The 18,596-nt window shown below is 26.5% G+C and overlaps 1 protein-coding gene across 1 annotated transcript in view; it reads left to right on the top strand.

Moving 5' to 3' along the window:
• The first annotated feature begins 1,659 nt into the window (after positions 1-1,659).
• LOC132919019 (protein Skeletor, isoforms B/C) overlaps positions 1,660-18,596 on the top strand; it is an 85,220-nt gene continuing 68,283 nt past the window's right edge. The window contains exons 1-2 of the mRNA XM_060980372.1: positions 1,660-1,716; positions 4,009-4,186. Of these exons, the coding sequence (XP_060836355.1) occupies positions 1,660-1,716; positions 4,009-4,186 (235 nt within the window). The remainder of the gene's footprint in view (positions 1,717-4,008; positions 4,187-18,596) is intronic.

Genomic DNA, 18,596 nt, shown 5'->3' with positions numbered 1-18,596 from the left:
AAATTATATTCTCGTATACAGTAACTAATAATAAATCATTATATCAAACAATATTAACTGGTCTATGTTTCATTCAAAATCTTAGTACACAGTGCGGGTTAACAAAATATATTATAAAATGAATTTTTTTATTTAATAACGGCCATAAGGATATCTAAAAACATGGTTTTAACGTCTCAATGCATTATTATTCAAATCAACTGGATAATGCTAAGTTATTAATGGTCACTTAAACTGGTAGATAAGTTAAAAAGTAAAAAAAAAGGAGCTTTTCATCAAGTTAATGACTCTATTAATAAATTACCACAAAAACGGACATAATAATAATAGGTTCATTAAAAATAACAAAAAAAATACGATCATTATTGTTTATCATCAATAACAGACATATTATAATATTCTAATACTATAATATATAGTACATCTCTGCTAGACGATATGTATGAATCCAATAATATATTATATATTTTATATTATTATACAAAATGTTTTATTTTAATTTAAATTAATCTACAATTTTCTGTTAAAGTGTGATATTTTATAAATAATATCATGGAAGTATATTTAATATAGTTTTGTTTTAACATCATCGTGTTTTTGTTATATATGTATATTTAAACCCAGATTTTTATTTAGAGTACTATGAAATATTATTTTTATAATTCAACTTTAATATTTGTATATATTTATTAGATGTTGACTTTTAAATCTTGACTGCTGTAACGAGTATACTTAGTACTTAATTCCATCCAAATATATATGAGTATTTTCTGCTTTCAATCACTGAAAAACAATCCTCCAAAATTATTGAGCTGCGTAAGTGGCAGAAACTCTCCCTACAGCCTACATCTATACTACACGTCCTCGTATTTCTAAAATACAATATTCAAGTAAAACTATTAATGTTATATAAAAATAAGCTATCCTCTTCTAGATTGGATAAAATTCTACTTAAATATAAAGAAGCAATTTGTTAAAGTAATTTATTTTGTTTTCATAATATCCACCATAAGTGAATTTTAATTCTACCGTTTTAACCCTAAAATCGATTTGTAATGTAGAATGCCATGTATGACTGACGTACAAGATCATGTACTCCTATCTTTTACTCATATTCCATTTTGAACTTTTAAATTTAGACTGTAATATTTAACTTTCTCTTCGTGGCCACTTGAATTTTTTTAAACTTCGTCATTATGCTTATATATATGATGAATATAATTATTTGTACATCACTTAAGATTTTTGAGTTTATGAAAGTGGCTCTCTAAAATGTTCACCTTTAGCACTCCTATCGTTCTTTTTATTTTGCTCTTATTTGATCTACACTATTATATGGTGTAGTACTGTAGTTGTTTGGTATCAATGTTTAGTAACAAATTAATTAAAATTCAATCGTGTTTAGAACCAATTCCTCATTTAAGCTGCGTAATACTTACTGAAAATTGATCATCACAAATATGATTATTCTCTTGTTCGTCTAATGCTAAATATTCCTTCGCTTTCTGCCGATTTTAGCTTTGTTCCTTCTCTCAACATATACAACATTGTATACTCTATTATTCAATTCCGTGTCTTTTCTTTTTATATTAGTGTCAATACTCTTAGTATTTCTTCTTATCGCTACTATGGAAGCAATCATGATTATTGTATAAAACTATGGTAGGCTATCCATCAAATATTAAAAAAATGCAGTTTGATAGCCAAGTATCTATGGTTTGATTTTTATAATTCAATGTGTCACTGTACCTATATAATATGCTGTAATGTGATGTATGTAGTAATATTTTGTTAATTGTTTCACTGTCTCATTATCGTCTGTTAGATTTCCTTGTTGGACATTAATTAAATAAAATATTTAGACGTATTAATTGTTATCGATATAACAATACCGAACAATCAATAAAAATGTAAACGTAAAGGACTTAAAAAATCATTATATAATCGAAATTGTTTACTAATGTTTTTAAACAAAAGTTTAATTTTTACATTAAGTTATATTATACATTAAAATGAATATGGCCGACAAATAGAAAATTACTTGACAGTTTGACTTTTTAGAACTGCCTATCATAGACGCATCACAACGAATTATCTCTTAATAGCTTCCAGAATAGAAATTCTATTATAGCACTCAAATTAATTATTTTTGATATGACGTTTGTTGCTGAGTTGTATTAGCTACTGTGAAGAATAAACGAATTTGATCACAGATTAAAAGATAATACTACTATTAAGTCGAAAAAACAATATATATACCTACTATTATACTGTATGTTATATAGATGTAATGGAAATAACCCAAATTTTTAGATTTTTTGGTGAAAATAATTTAAAAAGAACCACTTTAATGCTTTAAAAAAATAACTGTACAATATTATGTGATCTTGATTTCTAAATCTTTAAATAATATTATGCATTTATATTATAATATTATGTTTCTTAGACAATTATTATAATAGTTTCAAAAACTAATAAGTAATAACTATTGAGAAAAATTAAATTTTCGTGTACACAAGCATAGGTGATTATTTTATGCAACAAAACTCATTATTTCAAATCTATTAACGTTTTTTAAAATATTTTTTTTGCATAAATTTTAGTTAAAATAAAACATTTAAAAAAAAAATTATATTTTTATTTTTATAATTTTTAAGTTTTTACTTTTTTGAATGACAACATTCAATTTTATATTCTAATGCAGAATCTTTTTCATTACATAAAAATCGAAATTCGGACGCGTTATAAGTATTTAAAGTTTAGGTAAATAAAGCGTTGTAGGCTAACATTTTGCGTGGTTTCTCTGTATCTCTTCACTCTGCTCGCCTAAACTTTAAGTACTTATAATTCAAACTACCACCAAATTTCGATTTTTATGTATGAAAATTCACCGAAAAATTTTCTGCTTTAGAATATGAAATTAAAAACGAATGTTTTCGTTCAAAAAAGTTAAAGCTTAAAAAATATATTACGATAAAAAATACTAAAATATAGATTTTTTAAAAAGTATTGCTTTATTTCGACTAAAATTTAAAAAAAAAAAATTGATTGATTAGCCTTAATAGATATTGAAATAATGAGTTTTATTCGATAAAAGAATTGCCAAGTATAATATGATGTAGGTATTATGTATAGAATATTCACGAATCGTTGGTATTTAAAATTTCTATGTGAGCCTCGAGAAGTATTATCAATAAGCGTGCGAGTGTGTCTGTAAATATTGTACAAAGTAATTAATTGGAGACAAACATATTAATTTAAGTATAAAGTGCGCGTATTATTAATTATAATAATTATATTATTATATGGAGTGCCCCGTTTATAATATTTTTATCAAATTATGCGAATAAAAAATAAGATACAACAATGGAATTTATATATTATGAGAGCAAAAAGAAATACATTTAAAAAATATGTGTTGAATTTGGGATAAATATACTGCGAAATTGTTATCATCGAATGCATCTTCATGTTTTCTTATTTACTACAAGACGTTATATTATATGCTTAATAGCGGTTGGTAAAGGAAGTGGTATTTTATAGGTCTTATAAGCTTTGTAAGTTGTAAGTAGATGAACATTTTATAGAACGATAAGTGTAATAATGAAATACAGTCATGATACCTAAATAATAAATAATCATACACAAATACTCGTAATTATTATGAGTTTTGATATTTATAAACGTTAATATTAATTATTATTTTTAGACATGGTTCAACTAATCTGCTATACAAATGATACACGAGTTTCGTTGAATACAAAAATAAACTGTTACTATAATTAGAGGATTTAAAAAAATATATATATGTATATATTTTTGCATATTATATTTCATTTTATTCTAAAATCGGCATCTTCGGATATGATGATTCTGTTTGGGTTCTAGTCGTTTCGCGGCGCGCCAAAAATTGCCGGATATCCGGTTAATAAAAGGTGTTAAGAAAAATATATATATTAAACTGGTGCTTTTATGCTTTGCTTTCAGTGTGATTCCAGAGCCGGTTAGTTCTCCCTACATGCGTGTGCTGCGACACTTCCGTTACCATTGTCGACGACGACGGAACCGCAATGGCAGTCGTCCGGATGGCCACGAAACGGTTTTTTTTCCACCCACGACGCCAACAACATTAAGAATTATAATATTGCTGTCTTCCTGTGTATTACAATAATTGCCTTACATTCAGGTAAGTCCAGTGACAATTTCATATAACACACATGCCATTTACATATATATAATTGTATCAATTTTAATTGTCATAAACATTGAACGATAGCATAGTAGTGGTAATCGAGAAAATATTATATCTAAAAATAATCTAAATAATCCAATTCATTCATATACATAAATTTGAAATATTTGTACCTAGGTACTTTAAAACTTTTCTCAACCAATAATTATATAATTGTTATACTTTGAAGTAAAACGTTTCCACAGATTTGCGGTTTGAATGCATTGTACGTTTTAATCTAAATATAATATTTGGGAAATAAATCTCAATTATAATAGGCATTTAGGCATTTAACTCCCAAAAATATTATTTTTTTTTTCATTAATATATTTCGTTTTAATATTTTCTAGTCTTAAATATAATTTAATAAAGCTATATATAATATTTGAAAAAAATTGTAGCATTTAAAAATAATAAATACTAATAGAATTTTTAAAGTTCAGAATGATTTGTGTAGCTCATATTATAATGTCTCAATGATGAAATTAATAATTATGCCGGGTGTAGCCAATGGCGGCTACTCATCAAATACTAGTATGAAGGATCTAAAAAAACAGCGTGATCACAGAAAAGTTTATTCGGGTTTATTTAAATTTATCAGGCATTAAGGCTACATAAATATGATATAATATCAATTATAACTTGTAAACGACGAAGGATCGATCGTATTAAAAATTAATTATGAACGAGCATATCATATTTATAATTAATGTATAAACCTATTTAAAAGCTTTATAAGCTTTATAACTTTTTATATCGTGCGTAATTTTGATAATTATTCACATCAAACATGTTCTAAAAACTATGTCCGTGGATACATTTTAGCTTTTTATTTTGAACAAGAAATCTACAGCATAAATCAACAAAATAACGATGTTATACAAAATATATTTTATTTCAATATTTTTACAATATCATATGATTATGATCTGAACATAAACCGAGATTTTATGGAACGTCGTATACTTAGTAATAAATAGAAACGTTACACAAAATAAACAGATCGATAAAATTATAATAATACTTGTGTAGATGTAGTGTGCTTTGTACGCACAATGATCGAGACGTATTATTAATATATAATAAATACTTATGCTGGGGATAAACATGGATAAACTGAAAAGTTTCACATACACGTGTTTTCGTGTATAATGCGTACAGAAGTTTGTCGAAAGGCCATTGTGTGCATAATATTATTAGGTCGTTATTCAACTTTTCGATGGCGCGCCTCGGCAGCACAGCATACTGAACCCTAATTATGGAAGAATGTATAATAATAATCTACATATATAAAGGTGTATGTTGACATTTTTTTTTATCAAAAACCTTCGCACGGAACTATTGTTTCCAAAAAAACAAGGGTAGATATATTATATGCCTCACTCGTTATAGAAATGTAATTACAATTAACATCTATATTATATATAAAATATAAGTAATACTAGTTGAAATACCCGACACTGCTGAGTTACGGTAAAAAAAAATATAAGGTTGTTGAATAATTATAAAAATGTATAATTATATCGTTATAATAATGTGTCGTTAATGTTTTTTTTTTTTTTAATTAATTTTTCAAAATATTTAACTGTAGACATGGCAACATAAATTTGGCGATTACTAAATACAGGTTAGGGTAAATACAACCCTATTATATCCAATGTGTGACATTGCGCTTTGTTTATTTCATAGGAAAAGCTATTCTTATCGGAATTGACGTCTAGTAATGATACGATAACGTATAGCAGTAGAAGTAGGATGTGAGCGTGCACAATGTATATTATGCTAGACAATACTGCAGTAGACATATATAGGAGGTGTGGGTTGTAAATATGTGTGTATGTGTGGACTGTACGCACGGCAATCAGGGCTCATCGCTTCACGGAAACTAAATATTTCCGAAAACTATTTAATTGGTACATTTTTAGACTTTTCTCATTAGATGACTTATCTGCTCACCGAGTACTTGCGTTAAAAAAAAATCATAAAAATCGGTCCAGTAGAACTTTAGATAAAAATAAATCGCTTCACGTTTTAATAGTATATAAAGATAATATACGAGTATTACTATATACAAAGAGAATCAACCGGTATATGCTCACTTTGATTTTTTTTTAACCATAATCTATTCAAATTTTGATTTTTGGAATTTTTTAGTTATATTTAAACACCAGATTTTCAATTACTTTTGAATTTTATTGCACCATTTAAATACTGTGTCATGTGGTAATACAGGCCATATTTTTTTTTCAAATAAGCGCCATCTAATTTTACTGTTTTTATTGTTTAGCTAATTATTATTGTTATAATTATTATTTTTTCTATGTGTATAATTTGAAACTCGAATAAGTTGTTTTTGAATTATTAACTTTTAAATATCGAGGATAGTTTATATTTAACGATAAAAGTTTCAAAGTTATGGGGACTATACTGATTTGAAAATTATAATTATTGATTATAATGTTTTATAATTTTTAACATTATAGTTTGTACGTATTTATGGTTTTTTTTTTTTTATAAAAAGTGAAATTCCTACGTAGTTGAGGGAATGCTTCAAGAATTTTTACTGCACTACTCTGTACTTAACTCTTCTAACACACCTAAATCTAATAAATTAAATTAGTTAAATATTTGATATTTGTATATTAAAGGTATCTAGCTAAAAGAAATATGTTTAGGCGTATGAAATTAAAGACTGCGATGACAAAATGTCTATAAAAGGGGCTTTTTAACGATATGGTTTATATTTTTTACGATCGAGAATGTGCTAAAAAATGTTAAAATATTTATAATAACGATAAATATTCCTAGTTTAAAACAGCATGATATTTTGATTGCAAACAGACATTCGTCGAAAATGATATTATAATATATATATTTTTTAAATATTTCATTATTATTATTATTATTCATTTTGGCCTAAATATTTGCAACAGGGCAGAAGAAAATTGTTGCAAATCAATAATAATAATAATAATAATAATAATAATAATAACTGTAATATTATAATATCCGTTAAAAATATCAACACAATAAATAACTCTCCCAACGATGTTTTAAAATATAAAATAGTCATTTAAAGTTATTTTTAACAATCTTATAAGTATAATATGAAATGAACGATTGAAAAGTATTAGCAAGTAAAAAAAACATATTTTTATATTTTTGGTAATGCATCAGTTTTTTGACATCTAAATTACAAGAAACGTTTCAACGTGATTTCTTATTTAAATTATAAATTATACATGACTAAATTCTGAGTATTGAGAGAAATTATTGTGAAGTTTTTTTATTTTTACTTTTAATCTGTCTTAGATTGGTTACAACCTCCGGTTAGGTATTATCTATGTGGTATATCTAAACCAAAGGCACACCAGTTTTAAATGTTTATTGTTTACGGTTATTATTTTATTCCAATTTAAACTACAACAAAATATTTTTTACTAAATCTAATTTTGCGTAAATAATCCTTATTTGTACATAATTTTTAGAAAGTATTTGTATTCTTCCTAAAGAGACACATTAAACAAAATAAATATTATCATACCTAATATCAATACATTAGACGTTCCGCGTAGAAACTAAAACACATTATTTTTTATTATTAATCTTATATAAGACATACTTTTATATTTTTATTAAATATATTGTACTTAATAGTTATTATTTAAATATTTTTTTTATTTTAAATGTTTTATTATTTACTTTCTACAAAATATATTCAATATCACAGTATGTATTTAATAAGGATCGGCTATAGATACAAGTGTGATCTCTCGAGGGAGGGAGGCATAAGTGGAACTTGATAAATTTATTTGAGGGACTTAAACATAATCGTTGTGTATAAGACTATTCACAATTCACATACAAGATTATAAATGACAAAAAAATAAAAAAAATAATAGTAAATGGAAACAGAAACAACGAGAGAGACACTAAACGAGGGAGAAAAAACGTTTTAAAATACCCGAGAATACCCGCTATATTTCACGTGATAATATCTGAAATAGTTTTCGTCAGTTGATGATAACGTCATACCGCTTAGCGTGCCATTCCAGCAAAGTGTCGGGCGTTAACAAAATTATTATACACCCAGCTAGTGATTTATAATTAAACTTAAAACTACGTCACCGAGCTAAATCATATTTACTTCTGTTTTGCATTTAATATCACACTGTCGGTGTATATCGTAATTATTATGCAGCAGACGGCGATAAAGAGCTTAACATATTATACATACGTCGTTTTTTATTCTCTTCGGTTTCTCGGCCGTTGACCGAATACACTATTGGCTTAAATCCTTCACGTGTTTGTACATAATAATTATATAATATAATACATTACATTATCTGCGGAAACAATTATTTTCGTAAACGTGGTTCACGATATCGTTCTTTACTCTAACTCAATATATGTTATATATATATACATACCTATATCTTCTATAAGTATTATATTTTCCAATGATTACTATAATGTATTTCAATATTTGATAATTAAGGTAGGTATGAGTCGTTTAAAAAATTGTTGTTTTGATTTGTGCGTAAAATCGTAACTATAGTATCTCAAAAAGCTCGAGATAACATATATTTGTATATATTATTTGAGAAAAAAAAATTGAAATTCGTCTTAAAAGAGTATAATATAAAATTTCATATTATTTATTTTTTTTAAAGATAAACATACCTACTAAACAAAAATAATCGTATTCGAAATAAATTGTGTTTTCCCTTGTACTCCATTACACTTTCAATACAATTGTTTTTTAAAAGCGACTTATCAACTTAACAAAAGTTGGTGATCTTGTCATAGCTATGTCATATCTCGTCTTGTCATTGTCCTGCACAGTCGCAACTCGAACGGCGTGTCGTCTGACGGTAAGGCTTACCGCGTATATAATCTAAAAATAGTATATATTTATCAGATAAAATGTTTTTTGTATTTCACGTTCCGTGGTAGCATTGCTGTTGTTATAAATAAAGTATGTGTATATATCTATTTATATTTACAAAGAAAAGTTTAATATATTTTAACGTTGCCAACCAAGCATAATACATAATTTTATTATATGTTATCATGAACGATAAATACGCGTGGTGCATCTATACTTTTTAAACCTAAATATCAAATAAAATGTCCCGCTTAATAATAAACATATTTCATTCTAAATTTAAAAAAAAGCTTTTTTTCAATTACCCCAAAATATATTGTTGCCAAATAATTTATTCAAAACCAATGATCAGTACATCCTTTTAAAAGAGTAAAAAAAAAAGTGGAGTCATCCTCACCTACGAATGTAATATATATACATAAATAATCTTTAAATAAAATTTAGATGTGTTATTGAGTGGTATCTCAAATCGCAAAAATTCAAAATTCGAATTCGAATGTTATATATTTATTCTTATTCAACTAATTTTTGTATGTTGTATCGATTCTGTAATTATAATAAAATCATTTAAATACTTAAGATAATATATTATCCTATCACTGTGACTGTCCACTCACCATTACCGATCGCAATATAATTATATGTGACGAGATGAAAAATATCGAATGTGTCAATTACAGTGTACCTATACTTATAATATATAATATTAAATATTATAAATACTGTTTTGGCTAATGAAATATCTCACTAAAGTATACATTGGGTTAGAATGCTAGATAATAATAACTCAACGGTGACAGAAACGCAAAAATCTACTTATGTTATAATATTATTATAATTACTTCGAAATAAGGTACAGGTTTTTGAGCGAGCAGCAGAAAATCAACGTGAAAATCTGCACTTGAATAATATTTTATAGAGAGAGATATCTTTATAGGGATCTATTACGGATAAAAGATTAACACAAGCATAAAGTCTGCTTTGGCTACGCAGTTGCTTACACGTACAATGAGGGTGTTAAAAAGTTATACGACATATCCACCACCTATTAAATATAAAAGAAAAAAAATATTTTCTTACATTTTGTTACATTAATAAAATTTATAATTACAGGCGTTACTCAATTTTATAATAATTTATATTATAAACCACCAGTAAATTTACAAATTTTTCTACCACACTTCATCTATCTTGATAGGTATGTCATTCTTGTACCCCTTTGTGAATGCCACAAAGAACGAGTATTAGGTTAGGTCAATATACCCCAGAAAATATATTTTATAAATATATTAACAAAGGCGTGCAATTTAACAAAAATAATTAACTTGAGTTAGTTGCGTTAAATCAACATAAGGCTATTATTCGCATAGAGCTTAATTTATAGTTAACAAATAATAATATATTTAAATTATGACTTAAGATAGCTATCTAATATTAACTATTAAGGTATACCTAACTCAGTTATAAAAAAATCATTTTTTAAATTAGTACTTAAGGTATAAAAACATGTTTTGTACTTCTAATTAAATTTCGATTTTAAGTTATCATTTATAGGTTCTTCAAAATTTAATTCTGTATTTATTTTTAAAATGTTTTTTTATTTTTCCAATTTCCGGAATCCAGTTGACGGCTGTAATCGATTTTGTTATCGATCATAATATATACGTACATAATTAAATTTTTACCTTATTATCATATTATATCAACCGTTATTGTATTTTCAAGAAACCATTTATTAGTTTACTTGGTATATACAATATACAGTGTAATCGAACAAAAAAATACTTTTAATTTTTATATTTTTTTTTAATAAATGAAATTAGCTAAGTCATTACATTATTTAAACTAATATATTAATTAAGTATATTATAAAATTAACTGATTTAGTAAGTTTAAACATATTATTATATATATATATATATATATATATATATATATTTATATGCACTAAAAATTTATCTGAAAATACTCAAAAAATGGTAAAATATCGAAAAATGTAAAATAATGCAAAATAAAAGTTTCACCTTTGGAGTATCTGTTTCATGGTACAAATTATGTACTTGGAATGCATTGTTCTAGAACGTCAAAAGAATATGCATGTTGTATTGAAATCCGAGCCCCAATAATTATATACTTAAAACATTATTACAATATACATAGATATTATAATTATCATGTATATATGCAATGCTCCACACTTCTCTTAGAGGGCTGATAGACACCTTATATTATATTTACACCGTGTCAAAAGTAGGCATGCGCCTATATATTATAATATGTACATTGACACACGTTTACTCTTACTTTTATTTTTTTGATTTTTATTTAAATAATATAACGCGTGCACCACACTCTGTCATAACGCATCTGACTATTTAAGAGGATAGCATAAATATAATAATATAAGTAATACCATAATAATAAGTACACGATAAATAGTAAATACATAATACATATATACGTATATAAGTAGGTGGTGTATATAGACAATTTTAACGACGACGACGCGTTATCCACGGAAAAAGCTACATCAGCATTACACATACACACACACACACACACACGCGCACGCACGAGGCACAAATACATACACTTATACTATACATTACACGAAATCCGCAGTGTCGGCTGAGCGGTTACGGATATAAGAGTTGAGGAGGGGCCGCAGACCGAACGTATTCCTTGGGCTGCTGTGGCCGGCCACAATATAATATATTATATAATAATAATATATACGGAGTGGTGAAGATCGAGTACAGGATCGACTGTACGACTATTATATACACATATATATATATGTTCGGGGGGGAGTGATTATCGGCGGCTCGGGGGGCGGAGTCTGTGTGCTCGGGGTCGCATATCCGGGCGCAGCGCAGGGGCGGTACCGTTTTATGATCGATATCGTGACCACATTTTTCGGGTAAAAGACGCCGCCGACGCCGAGTCCGCCCGACAAACCTCCACTAGGGGTATACGATATGTATGTACATACACACGCACATATATAATATATAATATAATACATGGATATTGTATTGGATTTAATATCAGTGGTTAAAAGGTTAAATGTCGTAACTCAAAAAAAAAAAAAAACATTTTTCAGGAGACATTATTAAAACGTGATATTTATTATTACAATTGTTTTTAATCTAATTTGTAAGCATTTTTTTATACCATGTGATAATTGATGAATCAATAGTTTTAATGAATTTAATTGGGAATATTATCTTTAACATCTTCAAAATTATCTATATTTATCGTACAGACAGTTAGGTTCTCTAGTAAAGAGTTAAATATCATTTCACCATTTGTCCATGTCATAATAATTATGACAACGTTTTCAATTATAACGATTTATATTGGAGTTAATACATTTGGTGCAGTTATATTATAAATTAAACACAATTGTTTGTATTATCAAACTATTTTTTTTATTATTAATAATAAACGTTATATGAAACGGTTTATTTTGTTATTAATTGCTTTATTACTAAAAATTTCAAAATGTGATATGAACAATAAGTTTCGTTTGAATACAATACTAAAAATAAAAATACTGATATAGCTTCATAGATTTTATACTGGATAATTGGTTTAAGGTGTAGGTGTGATTGCTTATAACTTGGGCACCATTATAGTCGTTAGCTTACAATGTTTAAATAAAGAAATACTGTATTAAAAAAAATAAATATATTTTGGGTTACGACAATTGGTTAAACTACAAAACAATTATTATATTATGTAGTTTTTTGTTGAAACCTTATTTCAATCAAAATAAGGCAGTGAGAATTATGAAAGTAGGCTTTTATAATATTATAGAATAATTAAAATAATTGATAAACCTACGGCTGATCGTTTAAAAGAAATCTAAATCTACTATTTAAGTATACCTGTGTTATTTATGGCTTATAAAATAACGAATGCCGACAACGACTTCAGTTATCACAGCCTCGACAATATGTTATAAAATCCACGGTTCATTCAATATTATAATATAGTCATACCACACTCGTAATCATATGTCATAATATTATACGTAGTAATGACTACACATCGATTTAGTTGGCGTCTCAGTTTTATGTTGTGTATAATTATGTACTTGCGTAAAAGTTTTAAGTCACCCGATAATAGTGAACTACTAATACTATATTCGAAAGTGCAGACGTCATAATATGTAAAATCGTATATAAATAAATTTGATTTTTGATTTTAATAATAAATGCTGATGACCGATTGTTTCATTAACGAAGCCGCTACAATTGTCATCACGAAAATTGGCCGACTTTTTAATAGATAGTTTCACATATTATTATCTTGAACGTTGATGGCACTATTATTTCTTATTATTTATATATCGGGCAGTAAATAATAAATATCGTAAATACCATATAATATATTAACAATAAAATACGCTCGTGCGCCTGCAGTCAACCTAATTGTATACAATTCAGCCATCACTCTTGAAATCTATGCCACGTGTCATTCTGTATGCTCGTCTGCAACTATAATAAGATGCATAATATCGTATGTTATGACAATTTCGAAAATATTTCTTACAGAATTTCTTTAATTGTTTATCAAGTATAACGCCTTTGTAGCATTCAGTGCAGTGGCCATCATCAATGACTCGAAAGCATAAAGTCCATATTATAATGTGCTTCTCTGCTGCAGTTCTTAATTTTATTCGGGTCTATAGGTACATATCCTCGTTTTCTTCTTACAGAGATTTGTTAAAGGTTTTATATACAATTTTATTGTATTATAGCGTCATTAGGTTCCACCCCACATATTATACCTAACATGCATATCATTATGTGCAAAATGGTACAACGACACCGCGATGAAATCAAGCGGTCCCTCGTGTTATTCGAAATGGCAAAGTTCTGCCGAGGTTGTAGTATTTTGCGAAACATATTAAATTTGTAATTCATAGTAATCTAATTTTACATTTAAATTACACACACACACAACAATTGTTATTGCAAAAAGGAATAATAAATTTAAACTGGACCTAAAAAATAAAATGAATAAACTATAAGAGCGATTTGTGGTAGTGTAAAGTAAATTAAACTCGTTGTGCTTTTTTTTTAAAAAAATTGAATGTATAAAATATTATATTTCAAATGTATTAAAAAGAGTATGTTATGCACTTTTTAATAAACACGCGTAGAGAATGAGTGTGCTCGTAAAATTAGGAACAATAATCGACTGAATAATGTATGAAATAATATGTAACTTTGAGAGAATTAATTACGTTTTTAGTTTGTATATATTGTTATATAATATTATACAATAATATACGCAATAATGTAATCTCGTGTAATTTAATTGACTTTCGTTTGGTTATATACTGTATTGTATTGTTACGTAATATTCCATTAAAAATCTTTCGATTATAATTTTGCTAATATTATTATGTCACTTGTTATTATTATGAATATTATGATATGTAGGTATACATTTAGCGGTATACGATACACACTAACATAATACATTATTATTATTCGAGTTTACTAATAATGAATATGAAGTCATCTATGGAAAGTCAAATAATAATATTATAATTATACATAAATTGATAATTCGCAGCTATCGTAAGTAATAAAAAAACTACCATCGATACAAATCAAACGTCATCACGCGTTTCCGCCGTTACACTTACATTATTATATTTTATTATACATTACACTATAGGCGTGTCAGCATAATAAAGTATCCAATATGATAATATAGAGGTATATACTATATATATATATATATATTATGTACTTTAAACGGACCGCTTGTTGAACGCATATTATAATAATAATGTGCAGTTTAGTGCGACCACCCCACGGGGTTCGGGCAACTAACGATGGTAATAATATAATAATAATAATTGTCGAGCGACAGGAGAAAAAATTTACTATATACTAAATGTTTTGTGGGATGATACTAATAATTAACGTCCTCTCGGTGCACCCTATAAATATTTTATAAACGTATAGAATAATATGCAACGCCGTTATTTTTACACCATCATCATTATTATTACTATTATACGCGTGGCGTCGACATCGGACGGTTCATAAATCATATTGACTACGCGTTTTGTTCGGCACAATGTCACACGTATTATTATGTATATTATCGTGCACCCTCGACAGATGTATATTACATAGTAAGTGAGTAGTGACGGAGAACTTTAAAAAAATGATCGACCGACTTTAACACGCTACCAACTTGAAAGTATAGGTATCACCAACATTCAACGTTTATGATATATTAATGACCAGAGTGAAACGCATTTTTTTTTTATTTATTATCTTCTTACATAACTCTTGAGAATGCTTGCTCTTATTTTCTCTTTTAATAATAAATTTATTAAAATGCTAAGTTTTTTGAAATTTTAAATACTTATGTAGCTGGCTAAATTCTTAATGATAATATTTTTAAATACTATTAGATATCATTTAAGGGGTTTCCGGTGGTAATACAAACTTTTTTCAAATAGCAGCCACTCTTTTAAATTGTAAATTGTTATAAGAAGATCATTTTTTTTAAATATTACACGTGTAATTTGCCTAAAACGTGTTAAATTAATTATCATTAAATAATATTTATATTTTATATTATCAAAATCCCTGTAATTAAATAATCTTAAAAATTAAGGGATATTTTCCTTAAACAGACTGTTATCGTTTTTTTATTTAACGAAATTGAACATTGATAATTAAATATAACAACGAAATATGTGGGTATAAGACTAATTTAATACAATAACTACCATTATACTTTGATAAGACTCAAGTGGGCATTGTTTTGGAAAAAATTAAAAATTGTGTCTAAGATATTAACATTGAGAATTAGTTGAATTATAATAAAAAAAATAACAATATAATAGGTAGGTACATATAATATTAGAAATAGTGCGTTTTGCAACAAATACAAAAATAGTACGTTTTGTAATAGATTAATGATGCCTGATGGAAAAATACTGTTTTGAAAACAAAACGATTATTTTTAAATTGATTTTAGTAGTGAACATAATACGTTTATATAATACAATAACAAGTTTTTTTTGGAACTTGGTTACTACTACTCGTATATTTTCAGTACAAAATATGTTATATTCGTATTATAGGTATACAATGTACTGATTAAATGTATTGAAAAATGCACTATTTATATAAAATATTGCTCAAATAAAGGCCCCTGTAAAACAGTATATTATTACTTATTAGGTTTAACTAAAATTGATTATTGTTTACACTTTAAAAATTTTGTTCTATAAAATGTTTTTCAACCAATAAAATTTATGAACTTTAATTATATTTGTTTACAACAAAAATTAAAATTAAATATGTACCATTAAAAACCACAACATTCATTCTAGAAAATATAATATGCGATAAAAAGCCTATGGTTATATTATATACGTATTATACTTTATACCTACATCAATATTAAATATAACAATATAATGGTATAAAAAAGTTTAAAATAGTTAACATTATCTATATTTTTTACATCAAACTTAAAATTGCGAAACGTTATTGTATATTTTTTTTAAATGATATAATATACAATATTCATAAAATAATTTTTTTGGAATAATAAAAATATATAATTATTAATTTACATTTATTATTTAATCTAACACTTCTATGGCTCTACATTTTCAAGCGATACATTATTGATTTAGTTTATAGTATTATACATAACTAAAGAGAATTCTATATTTTTTTTAATTTTGTATACAACACATAAAAATTTTGATCTTTTTTAAAAAAAAATTGTTGTTATTAAAGTATGTGTAATGTATAATATTATTATCAATGATTTCATGCATAATAATATAGAGATTAGAGACTTTAATTCAAGATTTATCAATAATTATTAGTCATTATAATAATAGTATATTATTGTATGCTATGACTTGTATGAGTTAGAACCTTTTTATTCTGAATATCTCATTAAATAATCAACGAATCTATACGATTTCAAGACTGATTTATACAAGACTAAAATATTAAATAATATATGCAAAAAAAAATATTTTTCAAAAAAATGTATTTAGAATGATTACCTACTATTAATACCGTTGTAATTACAACATCAAAATATGACATTATTATCATATTATTGTTCAATTGTAGTTTATATTTAAAATTTTTTTTTAAATTGTTATCATTTAATTTAAAAATATTATAACCTCCTAGGCTAATAAGATAATAATATATTTTTTAATCTCTTATTTAAAAATATAATATTTTTTTCCTATACCTGTTGTTATCCACATGAAATTTACAAAGTAGACAACAAATAATATTTGCTCGTTGTAAGTGTACAGTACACTGTGTACTCCATATTCTGCTTTTGAATGTTAATCGAAATTTGTTTAACTGTATATCATAATAAAATAATAGACATGTATATCAGTTAGAAAAAATATATAATACAGTTAGTATTATAAATAATAATAACATTTAAAATTAGTGGTTTGGGAAAAGATTTAACAAAATATCAGAGAACCATAATATTATATTAGTGTCATAACTCATTTTACGACTAGAATATAAAATTAAAAACAGGTTATTAAAAAAAAAAACTTTTTTATGATATCACGTATTAATTTACTCCGCACCAAAACGTTTAGTTAGCATTTATATGTAGCGGTAACGATAGAGTATACTACAGCTGCGAGAGCGTGCCAGCTACAATAGCTGATAATATATTAATAATGTGCATACTATATGTATATATAAAACATTACAATGTTATTTTATACTACACTTATCAGTGTACCATACTTTTTCTGTAAGGGATGTCAACATTTTAAACTAATTAAATATACCAAAAAAAGTTTTAACCAATTTCATTATATTATTCCATTCATAATAGTTATAAATTCACCCGACAACCCCTATCCATTTTTATGGAGGTGTAAACTAACACCCCCGTACCCCTTTTTGTGCTATATTGTCATTTATTTTGTACTGCTGTAACCTCGTCACCAACAACAACCAATAACAACTGAAATTTATACATACTATAATTATGTACTATTTATATTATACATAAATTAATAGAGGGTTACACGTGCGATGAGTTGGTTGACACGAACGAAAAACAAATTGTTGAAAAAAATAGATGAATATCCACCATGCGGCTCGTCGTCATTAAGTCACGGGGGTGATGCAAATATATAATATAATAATATGTTCTACCTCTTTATCCACTGCCGTGCGACATTTGGACTCTTTGTTGTTGTTGTCGTCGTCGTCGTCAGAGGTATGAGAGGGTATACACACCATCAGTGGCATATATTAGTATATTACACACACACACATTATTGTTACTGTATATTATTATACATTTTATAGTGGCGACGACGAGCACAAACCCTAGCGGCGTCGGCAGCAAAACCGTAATCTGCTATCTGTTATCGTCCGAACACACGCCATTACGTCATTACGTATTACGCTACCGCCGGGC

This window comes from Rhopalosiphum padi, chromosome 2 (assembly GCF_020882245.1).
Source record: "Rhopalosiphum padi isolate XX-2018 chromosome 2, ASM2088224v1, whole genome shotgun sequence".
Taxonomy (NCBI): domain Eukaryota; kingdom Metazoa; phylum Arthropoda; class Insecta; order Hemiptera; family Aphididae; genus Rhopalosiphum; species Rhopalosiphum padi.
The sequence above is the reverse complement of the archived record's forward strand: the minus strand, read 5'-3'. Positions and strand labels throughout refer to the sequence as shown.